This window comes from Globicephala melas, chromosome 19 (assembly GCF_963455315.2).
Source record: "Globicephala melas chromosome 19, mGloMel1.2, whole genome shotgun sequence".
Classification (NCBI taxonomy): domain Eukaryota; kingdom Metazoa; phylum Chordata; class Mammalia; order Artiodactyla; family Delphinidae; genus Globicephala; species Globicephala melas.
In genome coordinates, this window is record NC_083332.1 from 43,178,993 (window position 1) to 43,206,478 (window position 27,486).

General features: G+C 46.3%; 1 protein-coding gene across 2 annotated transcripts in view; it reads right to left on the reverse strand.

Annotated features, from left to right (window-relative positions):
• The window catches only part of CMTM4 (CKLF like MARVEL transmembrane domain containing 4), a 145,091-nt gene that overhangs the window by 68,851 nt on the left and 48,754 nt on the right, over positions 1–27,486 (reverse strand). The window contains exons 2-4 of one of the 2 annotated variants that reach the window (XR_009560122.2): positions 16,255–16,431; positions 9,203–9,301; positions 6,508–8,119 (exon numbers count right to left, since the gene is read on the reverse strand). Coding sequence is in view for 1 of the 2 variants with exons in the window: in XM_030863763.2 (XP_030719623.1) it covers positions 7,955–8,119; positions 9,203–9,301; positions 16,255–16,431 (441 nt within the window). In the remaining variant the exon portion in view is untranslated. Of the gene's footprint in view, positions 1–442; positions 8,120–9,202; positions 9,302–16,254; positions 16,432–27,486 lie in introns of those variants that run through there. The other variant, XM_030863763.2, reaches the window with a different exon arrangement.

The following is a 27,486-nucleotide window of genomic DNA, read 5'->3' on the forward strand; positions in this document are numbered from 1 at the left end:
TCACAGTTCAGGAAACTGATGGAAGGTTCGGTGACTTGCCCAGGTCCTCGCAAGAGGCCCAGGGTCTCACCCACGCATCAGGCTCACGTCCCGTGGTAAGTCAGTGCTTTGGCCCCGGCGATGGAAAAGGATCGAGGCATTCTGCCCCAACTTTCACACACAGTGTGTTCTGAAAACACGTATGAAAGTCGACTGTGCAGAAGCCAACGGGCCTGTGGGTGTGGCCCCACCTCGCCAGGCCCAGCCAGGCCCAGCCAAGCCGCCTGTGGACAGCGACACTGCAGAGTCCTCACCCCCAACTGTGGCTGTGTTCAACCCCCGCCCTACGGGCCTGTTTCAGGATCCGGGCCACAGCCTTTGAAGGGGCGGGAGGCAAGGCAGAGCGAAGAAAGAGATGGCACTGTTTTTACATGTCCGTTGATTAAACAAGAACTCCTTCATGACAATTTAATACAGTATTTATTAGCGATTAGTGTTGAGAAAATTATTTCCCTCTACATACAAAAATACAGATTTGAACACTATGAAAACAATCAGGACAAGTACCATGAAAAATTGGTCCTTCAAAAGAAAGAAAGAGGGAAAACTGAGGGCAGCACGAGGCTTTGTCTGCTGTCAGGGACAAACCAACAGGAACAAAGGCTTTGGGGCCCCCAAACCACTCCAAATGAATAGAGTCAAACGTGGGAGCCTGTGGGAGCCGGGTGGTGCCCACCCCAGGGCATCCACACCAGCTTCAAAAGCCAGGATGGGAGCTCTGACCTACCAACAGCGTAAACCAAAGTTTGCCAACCAGGCGTCACCTCAGGTCGCCCCGCAGCTGTGTCTACACTGTTAAAGGAAATAGACTTTTAAGAAGCAAAGTGTAGTAGTTGTTAAATTAACATTGCCCCTCTCCCAAGTATCACTGGGCCAAGTACCGAGTAATCACATGGGAATTATCAGCCATCTGACTCGACTTCCTTTGTTAGAAAATGACACATTCCGACCCTTCAAAGCGACGCACACACACACACAAAAGCTACAGTTGTATGTTTTAATAAATCCATTCCTTCATTTTAAATGGGCTCAGCGAGTTTACTCAAGACTTTTCTTGACCAGACATAACTCAGTCCTGCAGGGGTGGGAAAGCAAAAAGAGCAGCCGGCACGTCCTCTGTGTCTTAATTTCATCAAGCTTGTCACAGCAGGGGATCTATTACGTTTGGGCGGGAAACCAGGAAGGGCCACGGAACCTACCCAGGGCATCCACAAACCAATCTGAGATCCAAGTGGAAGGTGAGCCCGAGACCAGCAGAGATTCCCCCCCCCCCGCCCCTCAGCACGTCTCACGCGGGCAGAGGGAGGCTGGCCAAGGCGGAGGACGGCGGCCTGAGCTGATCCGGAAGACAGACACCAGCCAGAGAAAGGGCTTTTTTCACCGTTTTAGACCCAAAGAAGGGGAAGTCAGAGCACCGAGAATGTTCTGTTCTTTTTTTATGGAACCACTTTCCTCTTACTGTTTGAGATGAGCAGTGGCTGTTCAAACTGAAAAAGGGGTTAAAAAATGCCAAATGCAGTTATACTGATTAATAACTATTTCACAGAAATATATTCTTACTCTCAGACTGTTTAAATAAGCAGAAACGAGATGTTGGGGAGAAAGCAGCAGAAAACAAGACAGGAAAAGCCGGGGGGTTGGGGTTTTTTTTTCCTTCTTTTTTAAGATATATAATGAAGTTTAAAGGGAAAACGACCAAACCTCAAAACCAACATTGCTGGAAGCAATATTAAAAGGACAAAATCTAAAATCATGCTACAAAAATAGTGTTATCTTGTTTAACTAAATGTACATCTTTTTTTTCTTCAATTCCATGATTGACAAGAGTGTTCATGTGACTGACACACGGAAGGCACCAAAGGTGAAGTGATTATTATTTGTCTTAAAATACACAAGACATAATTACCTACTTTGGGAAAAGAAAAAATACAGTCATACCTGTAATAAATAGTTAAGTGTTTTTGCCACGGGTTCCTGAACCCCTACAAATTTCAACATATACAAATAGTTTCGACCCCTAGCATTCTTTTAGAGGAAACTACATCAGAATCAAGTTATGAAAAGCACTGGTTTTATCCACATACGTCAGTTTCATCATGAGGCAGGATTTGAAAACTCGGTTTTAAACGGGTTACAGAGTGACAGTTGGAAGCAGGCGAGAGACCTTAGCGGCCTGGGCCAGTCCCGGGAGGCGGCACAGGCATCCTGCCCTCCCGCTCCCCCAGGAACCCTTGGACCAGCCAGTTCTCCCTCCAAGCACTGAGTATCTGCCTTCCTCACATCTGCAGAAAGGAGAACAGAGTTGAAACTTGCAAAACCATTCTGGAACATGCAGGAAAGCAAAACGGCCCACGAAGGGAAGCAGACAGACCCGGCCCTGCCTGCGTGGACACCAGGCCCCCATGCTGTCCTCGTTTCCTGACCGTCCCTTCAGGTGGCTTTCCTGATAAAAGGGGTGCTTCCTACCGGGTTTCAGCAGTGTCCTCCAAAGACGACTCAGATTGGATAGTTCCAGGCTACTACTGAAACCCGTACAAACCACTGTCAGATCAATTGTGTCACGCGTTCTCTCCTCTGAGGTGCAGTTATGAAAAGAAACTTTGGGCCTCTCCCTAATCCCACCAACAAAGCTGATTAAGGTCATTTGAGACAAGTTCCTACTCTAAATTAGAACCATGAAAGTTCTGATGTAGCTCACTAGAGTCCAGGCTATTAACCCCTTAATGAAGGCTCTCGGCCTTGTGTAGAATGCATCCCAAAGAAAACACAACACTCCAGGGTGTCTAGATAGCAAGTCACCCAAATTAAAGTCTTGGCATAAAAACTAGACAACAGACTAACCCTGTGAAAAAGAGAGACGATTCAAGGACCCATAAACTAAACTTTATTCTAGGCAAGTCGCCACTGATTTACTCAGCGGACTTACGGGTAATTTTTTTTCTTTACTTTTACGTTTATAGAATAATCAAAACTAGAAAGGAAAAAATAAATCCCCAAGGTTGAGAAATTATATCCAAATGGAAAAAGAATCTAGACCAAACGAAGGGAAACTATATCAGAACCCACCCCTCTGTGTCAAGCCTAAAAGTATATAAATGCCATTTACTGGTGTGAAGAAAAGTTAAACAAACATTCAACTTTGAGAAGAAAATTCTTCTAGATCTAACAGATATCGAGGGTATTTTCTTTCAGAGACAGTTTCTAAATAAAAGAGATGTAAAGAGCCAGATATTTCAAATGACCTTCTCAACCGACAGTTATGATTTCAGAGATACCTGCTGAGAAGAGAAGAAACAGGAGATTTCCTAAAGAGCCAGGAGCGTTTACAAAGCCACGGCAGGCGGTGTCAGGCCTGCGTCCTCTCTGAGGGGCACCCAAATCAGAATCCGAGTCACCTGTCCAGACCTGTGAGTCCCCAAACTCACACCAAGAGCCCGGCGCCAAGGCACGCTGTTCCCCACGCTGGCTCCTGCTCTCCGGTGGGCTCCAGAACACAAGACCTCGCTTTTCCAAAGAGGGCAGGAAGCATCCTGGGTGGGTAACCACGTCCAGTGCTCTTGACAGGCCCACGGCAGACATTCTGAGCCTCCCCCTCCTCCCTCTCCCCTCCTCCCACTTCACCGGCTGTCACCTAGCTGGTCCTGGGAATGGTTGCTGATGAAATAAGAGGGAGCCCCTGAGTTCTGCGAACTTCACTAGGAGCCAGAAAACTGTCTGGAGACCTCACACGCTAATGGCAGTCGCTGGAGCAGGAAGCAACTTTTTATTTCACTTGAGACAGTCAATCGGCAGCAGCCTAGAAGGTGTTTTCACCTTTTGCTACCTGTGTAACGTCATATTTTCCTGTAAACCAGAGGTGGAGAAAATGAAAATCTGGCACTGGCACAAAGACTTCATGGTTGCTTTGTTTTGAACATGGATGGCACAACGGGACCCACTTCAGTCGTCACGGCCTCCCAGAATCACTACAGGGGCCGCACGTTGTCTCCACACTTTATTCATCCGTTAGGACAGATTCTAAGAACGACCCACAGAACATCTTGTACAGCCCGAGATTAGGAACTTGGTCCGCCTCTTAAACACGTGGGTTTCTTCCCAAACAGCACATGCGAGTCAACAAGAAAAGGTGAGCTTGGGCCACACACACATGAAACTGGGAGGGGATATTCAAGGGTCATTCGCTGCAAGCAAGAATTCACATACACGTGCAGACAAAAGGGTTAGTGCTTCATCTCCTCAGAGGCCGCATGTGGCTTAACCCAAGATTGAATCACTAAGAAACCTTCGAAGAAAGGCAGACGAAACTGCAAACTTTAAAAGAGTAGGAAAGTTTTCAACTGAGTCACAAAGCTCTCTCCAGAAGCATCCGACACAGGGTGGGGTCGGACACACTCCATGCCTGCCCATGGGCATGAGCCTTTAGCCAAAGGGCAGTGATGGTGCCCGAAGGGCAGGGGGTGGCATCCACCTTCCAGAGCCGAGCCCTCAGAACCAGGCTGTGTCCTTGGCTTCCCTGGGGCCAGGCCGGGCTTCATCCACGCTGGCATCTTGGTTCAAGTTGCCATGGAAGACATGGCCATTGGGACTGGGCAGGCTACTACATTCTTGCCTTTCTGTGGACAAAGGGAATCTCTTGGACGACTGTTGCTGTAGAGTGAAAATCTATTTTCTTTGCTTTAAATGGAACTTCTGTTGTGAGATTTTAATCTGTAACTGGCTTTGTCTTTCCCTGGCTTTATATGGAGCCAACAAGTATCTTTAGGCTCTCGTGATTAGAATCTCCCTGTATGAAAGGGAAAAGGTACTTCCCCCCGCCCCACCCCGTGCCTTCAGCAGTGTGAAGGGAGGCTAAAGGAGAATCAGAGAAAAGAAAAAATACCGCATCGACCAAATTGATGCCAGGATAAACTTTCTCTGAAGACGTCAGTGTTTGCATCCATCTAAAACCACCAGAGTTTCCACCAAATGCTTGAGGGTTTCAACCATCCAGTCTCCAGGAACAAATTCAAACATACACAAGTCTGGCACCAACTATGAAAGCCAATATCATCCCACCAGAAAACTGAGAAACACTAAGATTGCCTCAGCCTCAAAAATGCCCCAAACCAAACTGACATGGGTCCATATTGGAACTATTAAATGCAAAAATAAGCTTCCTTCAGTCTGCAAAAAACAGTCCTTTTAAGCCCCCCAAATCTAGATTGTCTTGTTTGTACACACAGACAACATACGGAAAATGCAGGCGTCTTTCCATTCACACTGGACAACCATATTCCTTCCTTCTCACCACACTGCCACGCGTGACAGGACTTATGACTCTGCATCACACCAATTTGCATACCTGGCCACTTCTGGTTGTAGTGGGTGCTTATTAAATATAAAGAAATATATTTACAAAAACCATGGGAGAGTCTCATGGCACAAAGGACATTAAATAGTTAAAGGGGAATAAATAATTCCAAGATTCTAACACTAAGATGCAAATTATTCAATAATTCCTAAGTGGCCTATAGCACAAGGTGTCACCACTTTTTATCATCTATCAGCGTTTACAACTGCGATGGGCTTCAGAACCGTTCCTTGCAGCTGACAACACATCCTCAGGAGGCCAATAGGCTCCTTTCAACCAGATGATAAACTGGTTTTACTGAAGTGACTTGGGAAAATTGGGGCAACAACCCTGCCTGAACAGTCTTCTATTTTTCAATCTCACTTCAAAGGCGGCTTTTTTATTGAGACCAAGTAATATAAGTCCCAGCAGGAGGTTTCTGATACAGTTCAGGGTGGTCCTTCTAAGTGGGCCCCATTTAATGCAAGGCTGAGTCTTTGTGACCCTGTTTTTAAATGGAACTCTCAAAGGGAGAGAAGCCCCATTTTGACTAAGCATATACACTCAACAAATGCAAAATAAATATATAAAATGAACAGATAAAATCCAGATGTCATAATCTCCTCAAAAATCACTACACATAATAGGTATGGAGTTTGTGAAGCATGGTTTGTACGGCCTCACAACATCCACGGGAAGAGGGCTCCGTCAGACCCGCTGTGACCAGGCCTGGCTGCCCTCTGCGGGAACAGAGGGAGGGGAATTACCGCCTGATGAGCTGGGTCTGCACCTGCAGCCCAAGGCCCCTGAGCAGACCAGGGGTTTGAACAGGTGACCTGGGTCACGGCCCTGGAAAGGAACTGCGGCAGAACTGGGATTGTATGGGATGTTCAGTTCAGGGAGCCCTAACCCCGACCCTTCAGAGACAGCACAGTACCGTTTCCTGCGGAATCCCCAGGCAAGCAGTGCTACCTGATCAATCCACCCGCGCGGGGAAATCAGACGCTGCTCTGCTCTGCAGAACGTGATGCCATGTGTGCACAGCTGGACATTTCTCACACAGGCTCTGCTCGCCCCACCCCCAGACCCAGACCCTCTCTCTCGTTACACCGCACGCTGCTGAAGCTGTAAACACTCACTAGGACAAGATCCTGGGGACTCTCCACGTTAATGCAAAATCTTCCCACCAGCAGTAAGCATTTTTTTCCTCGGTCAGGGAGAAACACAAAATATTAGAGCTAGAGTGAGGTTTGTAAACATTAAAAACAGTTCAGAGTGAAAACCTGACACGTTAAAACAATTTTTCCATAAAAGATACAATTAGTCTCCAACAGAAAAAAAATAAAAAACTACAGCATCGTAGGGGCTCATTTAACTCAGTCACCACAATAATTGTCACTTTATCGAGAATCAGTTCAAAACCTTACATAACTGGAACTTTCCCCTACAGATTCCAAGATCGACATTCATGGTTACGACCCTGAGGCACAGGGACGACCGTTCCTCTGAAACATCAGTGAAAGGGTGTGTCATGGTGCAGATTCAAGTATTTTCAAATCCTAGACAGATCTACTCAGAATCACTCTAGAACTCTTCTCAGGCATTTGAAAATCAGTGCACACCCCTAAAACAGAGGTGTGTCCCCACCTGTGGTCCATGATGCCAGCAAATGGGCAAGGTTTCGGGCTGGGGGAATGGACTGTATTTCTTTCATGGCTTTTACCTGGGAAGGTAAAATGACAGAGAATCTGCAGTCCAGCCTCAAAGTATTCAGGAAAGGGAGGAAACTGGAAAAAAGATGGTCCCCACATTCCTGGAGGAGAATCTGAGATTCAGGGAGGTGATTCATTTGAGGAAGCGTCAAGGGATTTCTCAGCAGGGCAGGAAACAAATGGTGACCCTCCCACAGGTCAGCAGTGCCGCGGCACTGTGCCAAGAGGATGCCAGCTTTTCCCACCCGCCTCAAACCCCAGACCCAGCGAAAAGCTCCGCCAGCACACCCACCGCCAAGACCCTCAGTGTCTCACGTGGCTTTCCAGGCTTGTGCTGGTGTCTCGATGCCCCGGGCATGGAAAACAACGGGGAGAGGGGGATCCTGGCAGCGAGACTAAAGCTGACCTGGGGCAGCTATGGGAGCTGCCCCTGAATCACTGCTCACCGACTGTTCCAACCATGTACCTTCATTCCTTGATTTTCCCCCCCCACTCCTAGCAGCCCCCATTTAATCCAAAGTCCTGACTTGTCACAAATACATATGACAGGTGGCTCAGAGTCAGACGTGAAGCCTGTGCTCAGGGACAGTGAAGTGGACATGGCAGCCTGTGAGGCCAGCGGCTCCCAGGGCCACCAAACCAGAGGATCTGGGGACCTGTCCCGCCCACCTCTTTCTGAACAGCTGGGCACGGGACTCCCTGCCTCAGGCACCCGCCACGAGGGCCACTGTGAAAACCCTTTCCCAAAATGAACTTTTACCGAGGAGGACAAAATTCAACTTAGTCACATGAAAATCTGACGTGATGAGGGACAGAAAAACTTGATTGAAAGGACGGGCACGAGGAGCAGAGGGAAGAGGACTCTGGCGCGTCCTCACGTGTCCAGGCGCTGGATCTCGGGCCGGCTGTCCACGTCTCTGGACTCCGTGCGGGCGCGGATGTAGTCACTGGCGCTCTGCTGGCGGAGGCTGACTCTCCACTTCTGCGCGGCCAGGAACGCGCTCACCGCGTGCGCCGCGGTTGCCAAGAAGCCAAATATCTACGAGACACAAACCCAGTTAGTCCACGGGCACGTCAGCCGTCTGAGGGGTCTCTGGGCAGCTTACAATGAGCCGAGCTGCAGCAGCTCTCCCAGCTGTAACCCCAACACGCAGCCCCGCTGAATGTTCAGCTTGTCATGGCCAAGTTCATAGTCGTGTGACCCACAGAAAGGCAGCCTAAGGTCTCTTTTAAAGCAATTATTCTCCAGCAGAAGGGGTTCTACAAGGAAACAGATCACAGAAGTGCCTCTTTCACAGACCTTCATGACACTGGTACTCGGAGGAAAATACAATGTAGGTGAAACACCATGAGATGAAAAATCAGGGTCTCGCTGTGTGAGCCCCAAATCAAACCGCAAGACCTGACGTTCCAAATCACAGCCCCCAGCCCCCACCTGCTATCCAGCTGCCACTCACCTGGGCAGCTCTGGGTGGGCAGCTCCAGGGTGAGAAGCAGTGGAGTTTTAATGATAAGATAATGCCTGATGAATCTACTGACTAAAACCTTGGAGAGCTAACAGTTTAGCATTTTTAATAAACCTTTTAACCATCCCCCCCCCCAATTACAAAAGTGCTACATATTCTTTGCAAATACAAAACAATAAGGAGATGCAGAACACAGAGGGAGAAACTCTTACATTGTCTGGCCCCATCCTCCCCAACCCCACCCCGACGGCAGGCATCTGCTTCATTAACACCCCATCTCGGCAGGGAAGGCCCTTAAAAGCAACACCACTAACAGACATCCAGGGCTCCACTGGGAAGAGACTAAAGCAGGAGTTCGCAAACCTGAGTGTGCATCTGAGAGCTTGTTAAAACACGTTTCTGACTCGGCAGCTCTGGGGGAGGCTGAGAAGGGCATTTCTAACACGTTCTCGGGTGATGCTGAGGCTGCTGTTCCAGGGACCACACTTTAAGAACCGCAGCACTGAAGGAACTGGGACCTCCGTTGGCCCAGTAACAGTATCATTAGCAAAGAAAAAGCTAAAGGAGAAGGAGTAGGACACAGGCCAGGGGACCAGAGGAGCAAGGCACAGAAAGTGTACAAATCAGCCCTGTTTCAACCCGTTGAGTTCACTTACCACGGCAGCAATTTCTGCTCCGGTTTTGTGGTTTAAAGCAGCCAGTACAATGGAAGCAATAAAGAAAAAGAAAGTGCTGAGTCCAGTGTTGACCAAATCCTAAAGAATAAGACAAAATAAAATCACTTGAAAAGAAGCATTTCATGCCTTGCCCTAAACGCAACTGAAGAACTTTCAAAATAAAAAGCACAACACCCCGCCTCTCTGCTGCCTCCATATTTTAGTCTTGATGGCCCACGGGTATTGGTCACACAGAGGAAGGCAAAGAGGATAACATTTAATGATGCTATTTGATATATCACCACAGCAAAATCCACATTTTAACCAACCACGTCATGTTACCATTTCTTTTTTTATTTTTTATGTTTTTTTAGATGATGTTGGGGGTAGGAGTTTATTAATTAATTTATTTATTTTTGCTGTGTTGCATCTTCGTTTCTGTGCGAGGGCTTTCTCTAGTTGTGGCAAGCGGGGGCCACTCTTCATCGCGGTGCGCGGGCCTCTCACTATGGCGGCCTCTTGTTGCGGAGCACAGGCTCCAGATGCGCAGGCTCAGTAGTTGTGGCTCACGGGCCTAGCTGCTCCGTGGCATGTGGGATCCTCCCAGACCAGGGCATGAACCCGTGTCCCCTGCATTAGCAGGCAGATTCTCAACCACTGCGCCACCAGGGAAGCCCACTTACAAGCTTTTATGTAGACATATGTTTTCATTTCTCTTGGGTCATCACATGATTTTATTTTTCCTTTATTATCTGTATCTTCCACTTTTTCTATAACAAACACTTACTACTTGCACAGTTTAAAAGGCTTAAAACTGGAATACTGCAAAAGTTAGTCAGCATCAATATCTTGAGTTCCTTGGCCATGAAACAAAATTAAGCCTTGTAGATTCACCCTTCATATTAGGGAGCAGACACAGGCATGCCTTCAGATGTGGATTTGGGGATGGGTTGGGTTTAGTCAACACTGGTGCTTTTTGGTTTTGTTTGTTTTAATGATTTTAATGGGGCATGTACTCATCGGTCACGTGCTTCATGTCTGCCGCTGTGGTAGGTCCCCTCCCTGCAGTCTCACACCCAGCCAAATTGCTTCCTGGGGTGGGGGGGCCCAGAACACCCAAGGGTGCAGCCCCTTCTTAGGCCAGGAGATGAGGAGGAAGGGCACCCTCATATACACATGCTTTCTGGTCTCTCCTTCATTAACACACCAATAAGCACAGGTGGGAGCCGAAGTAACTCCAATAACTGATCATCGGGATCCGGCCCACAGAGAGGTTTGACTTGTACACTGTTCAAAATAGATTTGAACAAGCCAGCATTTAAACATCAGAAGACTGCACATAATAAACTTCTAAAAAAAACCAAACAAAATCCATCTTTCAGCTGCTCTTGAAAAACTGTCCTGAAGGCCCATGAAGTAACACAATTGGCTGTGACTGAGTAGGAGAACAACCTCTCTGTCTCCCAGACCCCTGGCCCATCTTCTCACTTGCCCATTTCCGCCACATGCGCAGCCCCAGGGGACCCTGAGTCTATGACCCTGATCCAATCCTAGAGAGTGGGCCATCCTAGAACGTATCCCACCCTTCCATACTCTGTGCCCAGCGAGCACCTGTTCATCCCTCAAGGCTCAGCTGGAATCTGGCGTTTTCTCCGAATTTCCCTGACTGACCTGCTCCAGGCCCCCTGCCCCGAGGAATCCATTGTGTTCTCCCAGGCCTCACACCAAATGGGATCACCCAGAGCACACATACCACAGTAGAGTGGCATCTACCTACCCTGCGCTTTCAGTTCCCCAAACCTGGCCCAAAGCAGGTGTTCAATACCACTGGGCTCTGTGGTTAGCTCGAGTCAGCCCTACACATGGACAAGAGAAGAAGTTTACAACCACTCGGACCATACAGTGCAGTGACTTGTGCTCAGATGGCCCCAGTATCAAAGGGATGATCGTAGTACTGATGACAGGGGCAGCTACCATCTACAGAGAGCCCACTGTGCCAAGCATATAACTCCCAGTGTCTCACTGAGCCCTAACCTAATTACCATCCAAAATACCTATAATAAAGGGCCTTTAGAGATGAGGAAATTGAGCCCTAGAAAGGATGAGTTTGACATAATGAAAAATATATATTTGGTCTTTGTCCCAGATTCCTTGGAATTTCCTGAGTGATAGGAGTGTCTTTCGTCATTCTTTTTTTTTTTTTTTTTTTTTTAATTTACTTTTGGCTGTGTTGGGTCTTCGTTTCTGTGCGAGGGCTTTCCCTGGTTGTGGCAAGTGGGGGCCACTCTTCATCGCGGTGCGCGGGCCTCTCACTGTTGCGGCCTCTCTTGTTGCGGACAAGCTCCAGACGCGCAGGCTCAGTAGTTGTGGCTCACAGGCCCAGGTGCTCCGTGGCATGTGGGATCCTCCCAGACTAGGGCTCAAACCCATGACCCCCAGGCAGACTCTCAACCACCGCCCACCAGGGAAGCCCCATCTTTTGTCATTCTTAACGAGGCCCTTTCAACCGTCCTGGAGTTTATGCTAATGAAGTGACTCTCAAGCCCCTAGATAATTTCTGGATGGGGGTTGGTTATCAGAAAAACCAGCCAGGTGATTAGAGTGTTGGAACTTTCAGCTCCACAGCCCCTGTGGGCGGGAGAGGGGCTGGAGATTGAGTTCAACCTCCAAATGGCCAAAGATTTTAATCAACCACGCCTACGTAATGAAATCTCCATAAAAGCCTGAATGACGTGACGGGGTTCCACGTGCCAAGAGGGTGCTGCCCCCCAACTCCATGGGGACAGAGACTCCTCTGGACCCTGCCCTATGCATCTCTTCCTTTTGGCTACTCCTGAGTTGTATCCTTTAGAACAAGCCAGAAATCATAAATAAAGCACTTTTCCAAGTTCTTTAAGTTGTTCTAGAAAAGTATCGAACCTGAGGAGAGGCTTGTGGGAACTCCTGAATCTGCAGCTGGCCAAGCAGAAGTGCAGGTCACCTGGGACCCCATCTGTGTCGGGGGCAGTCTCACGGGACTGAGCCCTTTAACCTGTGGGGTCTGCACTAACTCTGGGAGTTAGTGTCAGAACAGAATTGAATTGCTGGACACCCAGTTGGTCTTGGAGAATTAGAGAAGTACTCAGTGTGGAAAAACTACACAGATTTGGTGTCAGAAAAAACCACATACTTGGTGTCAAAAGTGGTGTCAGAAAACACTACACAATGAGTCGTGGCGAAAGCCTCAGAACTCTGCAAGTGGCCCTTCTGGGGGACTGTTCTCAACTCACCACAGCACCCAGCCTGGGTTCTCAGGTCGGGAGACATCTGTGGGAGGAGCAGGGGCCACAGAGGCCACTAAGAAGGAACACCAAAGAGAAAGAAGAGAGACTGAGATTGTGGTGTCATCAGAGGCAAGAGGAGAGAGTAGGGCAGGAGGGACTGAGCTGAGCGTATTCCGGCGCTGAAACGGTTGGGGGCGGCGGGGAGGGCTGGGGAGCAACCATAGGATCCAGGAGAACAGAGGCCCCCAGTGATGCTGACCAGAGGACTTTCAAGGACAAAGTCAGGGGAGTGGATGGGGGAGGGGAAGAGGCAGTCCTCCCGTTCGGGAAGGACACAGGGAAGGCTTTTTGGGGTGTTGACACTATCCTATCTGTTGACCCATGTTATGGCTACACAGTCTTTTATCATTCTTCACTAAACTGTACATTTACTTTTACAAGTTTTTCTGAATATGCTGTATTTGACGATAAACGCTGAGACAAGAGAGCAGGAAGCAGCGAAGTAGAGAAGGCGTGTGCGGACCTCCGTCTGCTTTAAAAAGTTTGGCTGCGCTTACAGGGCTTGAGGGCTCTGAGTGCCGGCTAAGGAGAGTGGGAGCGCCCGGGGTCAATGGTAGGAAGAGGATGGAAGGAGAGAGGGACGGGGTGGCAGAGGAGGCCAGGGGCACCAATCAAGGTGAACACAGGTAGAACACATGGGCCTGTGAGCTCCCAATATACAGAGAAAAACACACATCACAGAATAAGTCCCATAGAGTCACTAAAAAAAACAAACAAAAAAACAAGCTGATATTAACACACTCTTTCTGATTGCATCAAATAATGCTTGTATAAAATATATACTTTGCATTGTCCTCCTTATGTACCATTTTTCATGCATATGTGAGTCAACTTATCTCCCGAAATGGCCCAGTTTTCTAAATCTATACCAATCACACCCTACGTCACTCATCAACTGGCTCTCTTGGGGTCAAGAATACTCCTACCACCTTGTTAGGGAAACACACACACCCAAGGCCAACCCACTGTGATGATTCCAGCCGGATCAGCTCTAAGAAATCACTTTTGCTCCCGTCCCTGAGAACAGATGACCTGGGCTCCCATCAGTAAGTACCATCTCCTCGAGTCCATGAAACTTACATACTCTTTTGTTGGATAAGCAGACACCTTCACCTGCTCTAAAAGGGTGGAAATCCTGCAAAGAATCCCAAAGGACAGAAAGTGTTCTCAAGTGACCACATCACCACCCAGTCATCGGCCCTAGCCAACACCATCCGAAAGGACAGGAGGGATGTTAACTTTCCAGTGAAAAAGATGCACTTCGATATAACCCCAAAAATGTGGTTGTCAACCAGTGAAAGTCTTTCACAGTTAAAATAGAAAAATCAGGATTTAAGAAAGCTCAACAAATAGGTATTTCTGGAGATAAGATAAAGGCCAGTATGAATTAGTCAGAAATCTGAAGTATGAAGTCTTTTTTGCTGTTGTTATGGTGATCTGTGATCCTTTTTTAATTAATTAATTACCTAACTAACTGATTATTTTTTTGGCTGCGCCACACAGCTTGTGGAATCTTAGTTCCCCAACTAGGAATTGAACCTGGGCTCGTGGCAGTGAAAGCGCAGAGTCCTAACCACTGGACTGCCAGGGAATTCCCAGTGATGCTTTTTTTTTAAATTGAAATGTAGTTGATTTACAATATCATATTAGTTTCAGGTGTACAGTACAGTGATTCAGTATTTTTGCAGATTACACTCCATTATAAATTTTTACAAGCTAATGGTTATAAATGCCTATGTTATATAATATAGTGAAGTATAAAGTCTTCTAACAGATTTATGGCTGTCAAATAAGTAGGTAAGACAGAATTAAGGAAGTGAAGTCAAAGCTGGTGGAAGTTTACAGGAGAATGATGTGGCTGACAGACACCAAGGGCCTCTGACTCACAGTAAGATTAATATTTCTCATACTGGCAACAGCACCCACTGCTTTGGAGCCTATATACACACTGTCTCATTTCATTCTTAAAACAGCCCTGTAAGAAAAATATTATCATCTCAACTTGGGGCTCTAAGTGACTTGCCCAGGGTCATACCCAGCTCTTAAGATCCACCTTGGACTTGAATGCAGACAGGTTGGCCTAACTTAAAGCCAGTGGGGTTTTTTGATTTTTTTTTTTTTTTTTGGCTGCATCGGGTCTTAGTCGCGGCATGCGGGCTCTTGCCCCGCAGCATGTGGGATCTTAGTTCCCCAACCAGGGATCAAACCTGCATCCTCTGCATTAGAAGGCGGATTCTTAACCACTGGACCGCCACGGAAGTCCCGCCCCTGGGTCTTAACCATCCTAGCAGCTGCTTCTTTGTCAAACAGGATCTCCAGCATGGTTTCATTCACAGCCCGGTCCAGCCCCTCCCTCAGAAAGTATTTATTGTGGCCTTAGAAACTCCCGGGGACCTGGGTTTCCAACGTACCTTGCCCCACAACAATGCCCTTGCCCCCATGGAGCCTGTGTGTGAGTTGGTGGGGGGGCGGTTTGTGAGGTTCTCTTGCGCTACCTGTTCATTACACTATCAGTTTAGAGCACAACTCTGTAAGCATTTTCTTATGGATAACACAGACTTCATCTTAAAAAGAGCTGAGACATTAAAATCTGTCACCAAAAACTGACAAAATGCCTCCAGTATCTTGAGGTTTTAGAGCTTTTTTCTTAGTTTTCGATGCCGGGACAAAACCATCTGAGTTTGCAACTGACAACTTTTCTAGTCCAATTGTCTTTTTATTTTTCCTCCTAAAAGAGTTTGAACAACACAGAGAGAACTCTGTCAGGAAAACCATCTCCTCTTGGTCCCCCACATGAACACCATGGGAGTGGCCCCACCAGGCAAGGTGACCAGCCCAGGCCTCCTCTTCCTGGGCTCCTGCACTCGGACCACACTTTCCACGGTGCTGCATACACCCAGCACCGGCCGCCAAGAGAGGAGCCTGCATGAGGGCAGGTGGTCTCAGAGCCCCCCACCCACCCCCAGGCACAGAAGGAGAGGCAGCTGATAGTGCTTGCCTGTATCTCCCTAACTGGTTCCCTGTGAGCTCCTGCACGTGCTGATCTGCAAAGAAATATCAAGAAAACCGAGGGCTGTGAAGTTCCCTTTTCCGTTTGGCACAGTAAGGACAAGTTACACAAGCCCAGGAAAAGGGGCCTGGGAGTGACCGGCCCTGAGATGCCTATGCCGGTCAGAAGGTAAGGCTGTCAAACAGAGTTAAGACCCCCAAACCACAGAGGGAAGAGGACACATTTCCTCAAGACTCTCTGATCAAACCAGCAAACCGTCTGGGACCTCCCAGCTGCTTTGAATTTAATAATATTCCTAGGTTTCACAAGTTAATGGCAATTTCATTCATATTTTCAATTCTTCCTGAATCAATATTTTTGCAAACAGCTTTCGGGTCCAGTGTGAAAAATATGCAAACGTATTAATTCCATGTTCTCTTTCCCATATTCTATAAATATCAACATAACCAATCTTCTCAGAGGACCCCAAAATCGAAATGACATCTTTAAAGGGGTCAGAATAATTGTTATGTTTCTATCATTAGTGAAGATTCCATTAATTTTGTAGTCATTTTATTCAACCCAGTAAGGAAATTTAAAATTTCACAGTTGCATTACAATGGAATATTTAAGTATCAAAAAGAGCTGGAACCAAACATGCCATGGACTGATTCCTGCTTTCCCTGGGAGCCGTGCAGTACCCGATGCTTTCCTAATCTGAGAGCGTGATTTCTACTCACTGTCAGGTTCCAGTTGATCTGGGGGATCCTCATGTGAAGGTTGAGACTGAACAGAATCAGCAAGACTCCAGTCACCACAAACGCACTGCAGCTCACAAACTCAAAAAAGTAGAGGCCTTCACACGGGGAGCACTCCATGATGGTCTCTATGCAGATGAACGCGATCAGGGCCAAAATCTGGGAAGAAAATTACAAACACACATGTACGTGTACGTTCAGCACACATCTGTGGACACACATGTCCGCAGCATTTAAATAAAACTCAACCACCGCCGCCACATACAGCCCCGGAGTTTTTCCCCTGGGGACAGCAGTATCACGGTCAGGGATGTGACCTGATCCAATTCTTACCCAAGAACAGGTATAGGGGGCTTAATGAAAGGATCAGATTCCTCATGGGAACAACCAAGCCCCACCACAGGACACTGACACCAGGCTGGTGCCGTGCAGCTCCTCGTGAGGAAGCAAACAGGAACATGCCCTCAGTGGTTTCAGTCTGCCTCTGCCACGAGTAAGTGGACACTGCCTACACACGCTTCTCATGTATAGTCTCCACCACAAGGATGCCAAACATCAAGAGAGCAGGGTCCTGGTGGGATCTGCAACTACCTTGCTGGTTCAGCTGAGGTCACACAGGCTGACTGAGACCCTTGATGGCTTTAGGAGAAGGATTTGTATAACCTCCTTCCCCCATTTAGAAGTCCCACCCCAAAATAAGGCCCACCTAATTAACTCATGAGCCATGCTTTTTAAAAGTTTATCATTGGACTTGATGATAAAGAGACAGCCTGGCAGTTTATAAAAACATTTTAAATCTACAAACAATAGAATCAATTTCTTTCGGAAGGACCAAAGTAACACTCTAGCAGTATGTCCCAAGCGATGAGAGATCATGAAAGCAAACAGGTATCAATGGAAATCACCAGTTTCAAAGGGAGATTTCAGGAACAGGAGGCGGCAGAGGGGCTGAGTTAGTGGCCCTGTGATCAAGGAAAAGTCAGGTGGTCTTACACCTAAAACCACCCCAGTCTTGGGCTCCTGGTCTGTACCCCACTTCCGCAACCGAGCGCCTCGCCGCCCACTACCTGTCAAGCCTGTGCCAGAGCTTCCAGGCCGGACCTCCCCAAAAGTCAAGGAAGCACAGGCAGGCAGCTCTGTGGTTCCAGATTTGTCCTTAGAACCAGCAACGTCAGCATCACCAGGGAGCTTGTTAGAAATGCAGCATCTCTGCCTCCCCTCCTTGACCTCCAGAGTCAGTCTGCTTTTTGGACAACAACCCTAGATGACAGAAGTGTGGGAAGCATAGGAGGCACAGGCTGCTCTGGGGCCCTTCTCCACCTCCAGGAGTCCCACTCATGCCTTTCAGTGCCACGCTCAGCTCACATCTTCCCCACGCCCTTCCTGATTGCAGCTCTCCCCGCCAGACGTGACTGATCCTACCCTCTCCCAGGAAAGCTTGCACGTCTGTGGTTGCATTCCATCTATCACACTTGCCACCATGGATCTCTCTGCCTCCTGAGCTCTTTGAGGGTAGGGGCCAGTCCATCTCCCTCCACTCCCAAGGCACCAAGCTCACTAACCTGCACAAAGCCAGCGAATGGGGGCCCGGGGAGCCTCTTCAAACCCACCCCAACAATTCCTGACGGACTTGTCAGTCTCCACATGAAAGGAAGGGAGGCTCTGCTTTTTCCATGCCTTTCTAACAATATGTGGTCTTTCCATATTTCTATTCTAAGTCAACACGTAACAATTATGGGCCTTACAGCATACTTTGTGCTTCTCCTAATGGCTCTCCTTATAATTCTCTACAGAACCAGACACTTTCATTCTCAATCTGAATTACATGCCTGACTTGCAATTAATTCACAAAGAAAGAGTTCATATAAGGGAAACTCCTAAAAAAATTTCTCTTTCTTTTTTTTTTACCCCTGTAATTGGACCTAGTAATCTTCGGCAAGAAATAACACACATCAGTATAGAGTTACAAATGTCTCTGGTATGCTAACTTCAACCGTATTTGTGTGGGAAGGTAACATCTACATTCTTAAATATTAAAATTAAAATGGTTTCAAGAATATGCAAATCCAATAGGCAATTCAATAAATACAGACAAAATTCCCTGCTCTCTAGCTCATATGCTAATGAAGGAGTTTTTAAAAAGTAGATTAATAATGTAGCATGTTACACAGTGATAAATACAAAGAAGAAAAATCAAAGTAGGGAAGGAGAATGAAATGTAACCAGGCAAGGGTGTTCGAAATTTTAGGCAGAGTGACCACGGAAGGTCTAAGAAGGTTCTAGATTTATTACAAAGGATATTAAAGTATACGACTGAAGAGCCAGATGAAGAGATACACAGGGCAAGGTCCAGAAGGGTCTCAAACACAGGAACTTCCGTCCCCTTGGAGTTTGGAGTGCACACCCCGCCCCCCATCACCTGGATGCGTTTTTGGTTCACCAACCTGGAAGATCAATCCTCGAGTTCAAGACTTTTCACAGAGCTTAATCTGGAGCCCCTCCCCTTTTCAGAGGTCAGTGGCTAAGGTTGAAAGTTCCAACCCTCTCATCACCTGGTTGGTTCCCCTGGCAACCAGCCCCCATCCTTAGGAGCTTTCCAAAAGTCATCTCATTAACACAAACTCAGGTGTGGCTGGAAGGGATCTGTTAAGAATATCAAAAATAGGGGACTTCCCTGGTCGCACAGTGGTTAAGAATCTGCCTGCCAATGCAGGGGACACAGGTTCAATCCCAGGTCCAGGAAGATCCACATGCTGCGGAGCAACTAAGCCCGTGCACCACAACTACTGAGCCTGCGCTCTAGAGCCCAGGAGACACAACTACTGAGCCCGTGCGCCTAGAGCCTATGCTCCGCAACAAGAGAAGCCCCTGCTCGCCACAACTAGAGAAAGCCCACATGCAGCAACAAAGACCCAATGCAGCCAAAAATTTAAAAAAAAAAAAAAAAAGAATATCATTATCAAACACCTCGTATCACTTAGGAAATTCCAAGGGTTTTAAGAGCTCTGTACCAGAAATGGAATGAAGACGAAACATATATTTCATTATTATAAACCACAATATCACAAGTATTCCCATGTATAAAGATACAGATACATAAATACATACATATGCACAACTATATACATACAATAATTTAATCAATCCCCCACTGATAGGTAATTAGGTGGTTTGTAATTAATAAGCTGTACACTTTTTATAAAATTTATTATATTGAAGTATAGTTGATAATGTACTGATTTCTACTGGCAAAGTGATTCAGTTATACATATATTTCCCTGTGCTAAACAGTAGAACCTTGTTGTTTATCCATTCTATATATAATAGTTTGCATCTACTAATCCCAAACTCCCAGTCCATCCCTCCCCTATCCCCCACTCCCCCTTGGCAACCACAAGTCTGTTCTCTATGTCTGTGAGTCTGTTTCTGTTTCATAGATAAGTTTACTTGTGTCATATTTTAGATTCCACATATAAGTGTCAAGAGTGTTCTGCCTATGTTTTCCTCTAAGAGTTTTATAGTGTCCAGTCTTACATTTAGGTCCTAATCCATTTTGAGTTTATTTTTGTGTATGGTGTTAGGGAGTGTTCTAATTTCATTCTTTTACATGTAGCTGTCCAGTTCTCCCAGCACCACTTATTGAAGAGACTGTCTTTTCTCCATTGTATATTCTTGCCCCCTTTGTCATAGATGAATTGACCATAAGTTCTAGTAAGCAGTATACTTTTTATTTGCCTGCACTTTGGCACAGCAAATCAAATTTCTTCCAGCACATTGAAATCTAACAATCACTGCTGAAGCAAAACCTATCAATTGGCCAATAAGAAAATAGGGACTGGGGGAATTCCCTGGTGGCCCAGTGGTTAGGACTCCATGCTCTCACTGCTGAGGGCCTGGATTCAATCCCTGGTTGGGGAACTATGATCCCACAAGCCACGTGGTATGGGGAAGGAAGGAAGGAGGGAAGGAGGGAAGGAGGGAGGGAGAAATAGGGACTCAAAGTTATACTGGAAGCCAACAACTTCAAAGCACCTAAAGAATCAAAAGTAATTCAACTTATAACAATTCTGCAGTAGACAAATACACAAGGAAAATTGCACAGAGATGTTCAAAAAGATGTAAATAAGGAATTGCTATTGCAGTTGCTAATCGGGAGATCACGGGTGTGCCCTTGAAGAGAGCCCTTTCCGTGTAGCATCTACCAACTGACCAGGAGCAAATATTTGCACAGTTGATAAGTAAACTGATATTAAAACATTGTCAGATTTCCACAACTATGGCTAATTATGATTGGCAACATCAAAAAGCGGGGGGTGGGGGGGACATAGCTGGCTGATTAAGGTAACATAAAACTTTAAAAAAATTCATAACCCCCCTGTTACCAGTGGTGGGAGTGAAAACCACCAGGACCCTTCTGAAGGGCTGTGTTAATAACAGCATGGTTCACAGTACATCCCGTTCCCCTCCCTCAGGGCACACTGTAGGGTTGGAGATTTGTGCCCAGTTTCCTGGGGCAGATTTACTCTCAAGATGGTGAAGCTTATGCTCCAACATCCCATCCATCACAACTCCTTTTCCCAGGTGGTGATGGAGTAACAGTGGGCGTTTTGGGGATTCAGCAAACTGGAAGTTTTGGGGGTTTAGGATTTTTAAAAAATTATTATTTATTTTTTGGCTGTGTCGGTTCTTAGTTGCGGCATGCGGGCTTCTTGTTGAGGCAGGCAGGATCTTTCACTGCGGCACACGGGCTTCTCTCCAGTTGTGGCGTGCAAATTTTCTCTTCTCTAGTCGTGGCACACAGGCTCCAGGGCGTGTGGGCTCTGTAGTTGCAGCGCACAGGTTCCACAGTGCATGGCCTCTGTATTTGCAGAACGCAGGCTCTAGTTGAGGCACCAGAGCTCAGTAGTTGCAGCACGCGGGTTTAGTTGCCCCGAGACATGTGCTGTCTGAGTCCCCGACCAGGGATCAAACCCACGTCCCCTGCACTGTAAGGCGGATTCTTTACCACTGGACCACCAGGAAAGTCCCGGCTAACTGGAAGCTGAGTGAGAGAGACGGTGAGTTTGGGTTTGGTGGTCACTTTCATGTACGGCTATTGTTAGCCTTCCCTCTGATCTGACATCATGAGGAAGAAAAAGGTGCTAAAATTCACAAGATCAATGTGCCTGACAGTACCAAACTAAAAGTGTGGGTGGTGAAGGGGGAATGGGGTTTGAAACATATGGAGCCAGAAGTTAGCATTCTTTAGAAGGAGAATTCTTCAGATCATCAAACGCCCAAAACAGTAAGTGGACAATTCTGTTTTCATTGGTGCCTAAATGGAAGTTGTGCCCTATCAGGAATATATCCAATAATGCAGAGTATGCAATTATAAACGCACTATATACCTTTCCTCCCTTTTCGGTGGGAATCACATGAAATAGAATCTATCATTATTCTGGGGTTCAGGGAATTCCCTGGTGGTCCAGTGGTTAGGACTCCGCAATCTCACTGCCGAGGGTCTGAGTTCAATCCCTGGTTGGGGAACTTAGATCCCACAAGCCATGCGATGCGGCCAAAAGAAGAAAAAAAAAAAAAACACACATTAAAAGAAGAAATTCCAGCAGTGATACTATAAAGAGCAACTACATATATGTGGGAGATTATTACAATTTATGCATCCCCATGTATCAGATCACATCATAAAGTACCTGACAAATCTTGAACTGATAAAGTCTGACAGTCCCCAATAAAATGGCACACAAAGTTGCCTCCAACGAATGGAAATAGCCTGAAGAAATAAATGTTCCAATGACAACCTCCTACACACATTCATCAATAAGTTGATGTATGCAGTGTAAGAGTATATTGATTGTGTAATGATGGTGCTCAATACAATGGAGTGGCAAACTAAAACTTGAGTTGTTCTTGTGTACCCCTAGGTTTCAGATCGGTTTTGTCTACTTTTTCAGAATTAACTGATCATACTAAAATTCAAATACCATCGATCTTAGTGGAGGCCAAAAGTAAAAACAGAAAGAAAACACTTTTAGAATTTGTAATTTTGTATGCTTCTCATTCTTAAATAGTCATTATTGCACCCAGTTTTATATTTTTAATTTCCTATCTTTTTCCTTAGAGTGGGTCTCCAAAGTCATATGAGTCTCCAGCCTCTCAAAACCTGGCTCTGCTTCTGACTGTGGGCAATCAAAGGTGAGTGGATAAGATACGTTACTTCTGGCAGCAGCCTTCAGGAACTGTGAGCCATTTCACCACGCTCCCTCCCCCGCCAGCCAGCAGTGCTCCTGGTGGGGGGGACCTCTGAGTAAGGCTGATGGGCAGCCAGCTCCCAACTGACCTGAGATGAGTGTGTAACATAGGGGAGAAGGAAACCTCCCTTGGGTTAAGTCATGGAGATTTTAGGTTTGTTTGTTACTTCGGCATAATCCAGCTCATGCCGACTAGGAAGGGCACCTTGGCACAATGTTAAATTTGCACAACAGGTCCTGGGTATTTAGTACAAAACTGCAAATTTTTACAGGATGAATGTTACCACGCCACTCACTCTTAAAGACACCCGATCCAAATGGCTTTACAGACCAATTCTTAACAGACTGTCAAGGTAAAGATACTGCCTATGTTATTTATATATTTATTTATTTATTTATTTTTGGCTGCATTGGGTCTTCATTGCTGCACGCAGGCTTTCTCTAGTTGCGGTGAGCGGGGGCCACTCTTTGTTGCGGTGCACGGACTTCTCATTGCAGTGGCTTCTCTTGTTGTGGAGCACGGACTCTAGGCGCGTGGGCTTCAGTAGTTGTGGCTCACGGGCTCAGTAGTTGTGGCATGCGGGCTCAGTAGTTGTGGCGCACGGGCTTAGTTGCTCCGTGGCATGTAGGATCTTCCTGGACCTGGGATCGAACCTGTGTCTCCTGCATTGGCAGGCGGATTCTTAACCACTGCACCACCAGGGAAGTCCATGCCTGTGCTATTTAAACTAACAAAGAAAAGCATAAAATATTTGGAATTTCTGGGATTTATCTGTGTGGTAGGACTGTGGATAGATTTTTTTTTAAACTTAGGCTTCTATTATTTTCCAAAAATTCTACGAGTACATGTTTTTATTTTAAAAATGAAATAATTTTATGTATATAAACACTTTGGGGAAACATCCAGATTTATTATGAGTTACGTGTTAGTGACCTCTAAGAATCATTCCTTATTTGTTTTGAAACCATTCATGAATATTTTAAAATGACATTATATACTTTAATGGAAAATGAAAGTCGCTCTCCAAATCCATGTCAGTCCCATTTCTTTATCAGAAGAGTTCATCATCTCCAAGGCCTCCCTGACCTCAGACCATCCTGTTTCCTGGCCACCATTGCACTTTTAGTGCAGGGAGTGGGCACGTAAGAAACAGGGCAGCCTTCTATATATATATAAAATAGATAAACAACAAGGATGTACTGTTTAACACAGGGAACTATAATCAATATCTTATAATAACCTATAATGGAAAAGAATCTGAAAAAGAATATATATACATATCTGAACCACTTTGCTGTACACCTGAAACTCACACAATATTGTTCGCTTAATTTAAAATAAATAATTCACACTGTATTTATTTCAGTAAAAAAAAACAGTGTCACTTTTTCCAACTTCTGAAATACTGTCCATTGTTTTTTTTGTTGTTGTTCTCACTTACAAATAAATCAAACTGTATTTCAGTAAAAAAGAAAAAAACAATTAAATATAAATTTCTTTTAACAAAAAAAAAAGGAAAAGAAAAAGGGCAGCCTTACTCTCACCAATGGGATGGCAAGGACCCTCCCCGCATGCCTCCCAAGTGAACAGTACTGTCCTGGGTATCTATGAAGGCATCTTGGAAGGTTAGACAAAATCCTAACCTTCCTTGATCACCAGTTTATCAAAGGATTTAATGAAGCTCATTTAAAAATACACCTGCAAACAAAACTCACAGTATTTAAAAACAATTTTCAGGGGACTTCCCTGGTGACGCAGTGGTTAAGAATCCGCCTGCCAATGCAGGGGACATGGGCTCAAGCCCTGCTCCGGGAAGACCCCACATGCCACGGAGCAACTAAGCCCGTGTGCCACAACTACTGAGCCTGCGCTCTAGAGCCCACGAGCCACAACTACTGAGCCTGCGTGCCACAACTACTGAAGCCCACGTGCCTAGAGCCTGTGCTCCACAACAAGAGAAGCCACCGCAATGAGAAGCCCGTGCACCACAACGAAGAGTAGGCCCCGCTGACCGCAACTAGAGAAAGCCCGCACACAGCAACGAAGACCTAATGCAGACAAAAATAAATAAATAAATTGGGGGGAAATAAATAAAATAAAAACAATTTTCAGGACTCTTAAAAACCACCAGGTGCAAAAATGACTCTCCACTTGAAGATGTCTGTCACAACGTGAATCCGTGGTGGCTCCTATGCAGCCAGACAACTTCTTCAGTGACCCTGACAGCTCGGTGGCACCTGGGGGCTTGCTGTGCTCAAAGTCTGTTCCAACCCAGCCAACACACCCCATGATACACGCACAGACAGGTAAGAAACCAGGTACCAGGAGCTCAGGGAAGGGTTGAGGTTTGGAAGGCAGAGGGTCACTGAGGGTTTGGGGAACAGCAGAAGGCTCTAGAAGGCTTCCTGGAGAGCACTGGACTCAGTGATGTTAGAGAAAAAGCAAGAGAGGAACATTTGTGCATGGTAGTGCCTAGCCTTCCAACTGAGTTCCTTGGTTGGGGGTGAGGTGGAGGGTAGGGACAGAACCCAGCCCCTCACCCAAGTACCTTTGTTTTAGAGGTTCTTAAACTCTTCTGACCAAAGAACAGGACACCTGTTAACAGTCTCCTGAACCAACACTACAGGAAGCATAGCTTGCAAATCAGCAGTCTGGTTTATACACTGGGAAAATATTTCTGTTGTGCTTTTTAAAAAGAAACTTTTTTTAAGTTTGAAAACTGTGGCAGTCTGACCCTTCCAGTTGCAGAGAAGCAGTCCTGAATTTGCACAGTGTGCTTCGGTGTGGTCCCCATGGCCACCCACCTTTGGGTTTTCTCACACTAAGCCCCATGCTGTTTCCATCATAACAACATCCCTCCTGGTCTTGGGGTCCTCACAGCACATCGGCATATTAACAGTTCTGAAAAGGCTCATAGTAAAAAAAAAAAACCTGTTTACCTTTATTTGATGTGCGGATTATGTTACCTGAACACAGAATGTTTTTATTCCTCAGCACACCTATTAATACTACATAGCGGAAAAAAGAAACTACTACATAGTGGTGTTTGGAGAGAAATGAGTTAGGGAAACACAAAAAGCATGTGCTGGTCAGTATTCAACTTTGTCAGGTCATACACAATTTAAACTCACAGACTAAAATACAGAAGCTCATTTACTCAGCAGGGTAGCAACTAGTAAGGACCCTGTTAACTGAGTGATACACACACACACACACACACACACAGAGCAAGGTCCAAAGTACCTTCAGAATCAGACCAAACTCTAATCAGCTCTAGCACGTTCAAAATTAAAATGTCTCTCTTCCACCAGTACTGAAAAATTATTTGAGAGATGAGACATGGCTTGTATTTAGCCACAAAGATCCAACAGGCAAGTTGTTAAAATGCCACTTCTGGAAGACCCCACGATGTGCAGAAGAGAGAACCCAGAGAGGGCAGCAGAGCGCACTTCAGGAAGCAGCTCCGTTCTTATCCCTCACAGTGGATGCTTAGACTGGGTCCTGGGGCCAGAACTGCAGAAGAGGCACAGGAGCCCTTTCCCTTCCATCTTTCTGAGTCTGGAGGCCAAGGAATTGAAGTTGCTCTATATAGGGCCAAACAACAGATCACCTTAAAGCGTAAGCTCCCAGGCCAGAAGCCATGCGGCCTGATCTGCAAAGGGTCTCAAATAACTAGCTGTGCAGTGCCAGGCACCTCAGATTGACAACGGCTTGCATTTAGGGAGCATCACTAATGTAATTAGGATGCTCTCAGGCCCTGTGCTGGGCACGGTCCATTTGTCATCTCTGATGCTCATGACCACACCTCCATGGTGTGGCCCAGAAGCTCTGTCCCAGGCCCCAAAGGTAGTTTCTCCACATACCTCGTTCTTCTATACCAGATGCCTAATGGTTGATTTATCCAGGGTCTAGAACCTCCCCACACCCTTGGCCATGGGAAAAAGCATCAGTGTATAATTTCTCTTCAATGAACACAGCAGGAGACCCGGGGAGCCAGTGTCACGCAGGTCTCCGACAAAGCACACAACTTGATTACTCAAAGGGATCTAACAACAGTAACGTCTCACTTTTTTTAAGCAAAATAATCCATGAGTTGCTCCGCTCAAGGGACGCCATCCCATGAGGAAGGGAGATTTAAGGTATTACCCTCCTCTCCTCTGAGACAATAGAGCAATGAGCAAATATTTTTTAGTTCTGAAACAAAGGAGCTAATTACAGGTGTAAGTTATTTAACCTTCAATCAATACTTTTTGCGCATGATCTTTGGTTCCATTGTTTTTCTCCAGCTAAGTAAACAGTGTCCAAGGTACGGATTTGAGAGATGCAGAGAATTAAAAGAAAACTACCTGCTCTGGAAATGCAGGGACTCCCCCAGGAGCTACAGCCACCCAGGCCGGCAGGGAACACTAATTAGGCAGTAGTTAAGCAAAGGAGCCAAGGGGCAGAGGCAAATACGTTCCTGATTGTTGAGAAGGAAGAGATGAGGACAAAAGAGAGGGAGGCTGCCAAGGGCTCCGGGCAGTCAGAAGAAAAGAGGGGACCAGAGAGGCCAGTTCTGCCAGCCACACTCCAGGCTGTGGTCACTTCAAACCTCTGAGGGCTTTGTTTTTGACTGAGGACAGAAGGACTCAGGCTGTTGCTGCTCCAGGGAGCTGTCTGTTGGTTGGTCTGAGCGTGGCCCAATGTCACAAGGCCCACTTCAGCCAGTGCTCTGACATGTTTTTCAAGCTGGGTTCTCCTGTGTAAATAATTTTGCTATTTTGGAATCCTAAAGCCATATGTAAGTTAGGAGCTGAACTCAGCAGACTGCATTTCGATTTCTTTTTCTGGCAAGACTCTCACCTTTCACATAAATTATTATACTTAACAGCATAAGCGAGCTCTAATGCACACGTATTAAACCCCCACGTCACTTGTTGGCAACGGCTGGCCATAGCCTATGACCGTCTCAGACAAATTAAAATA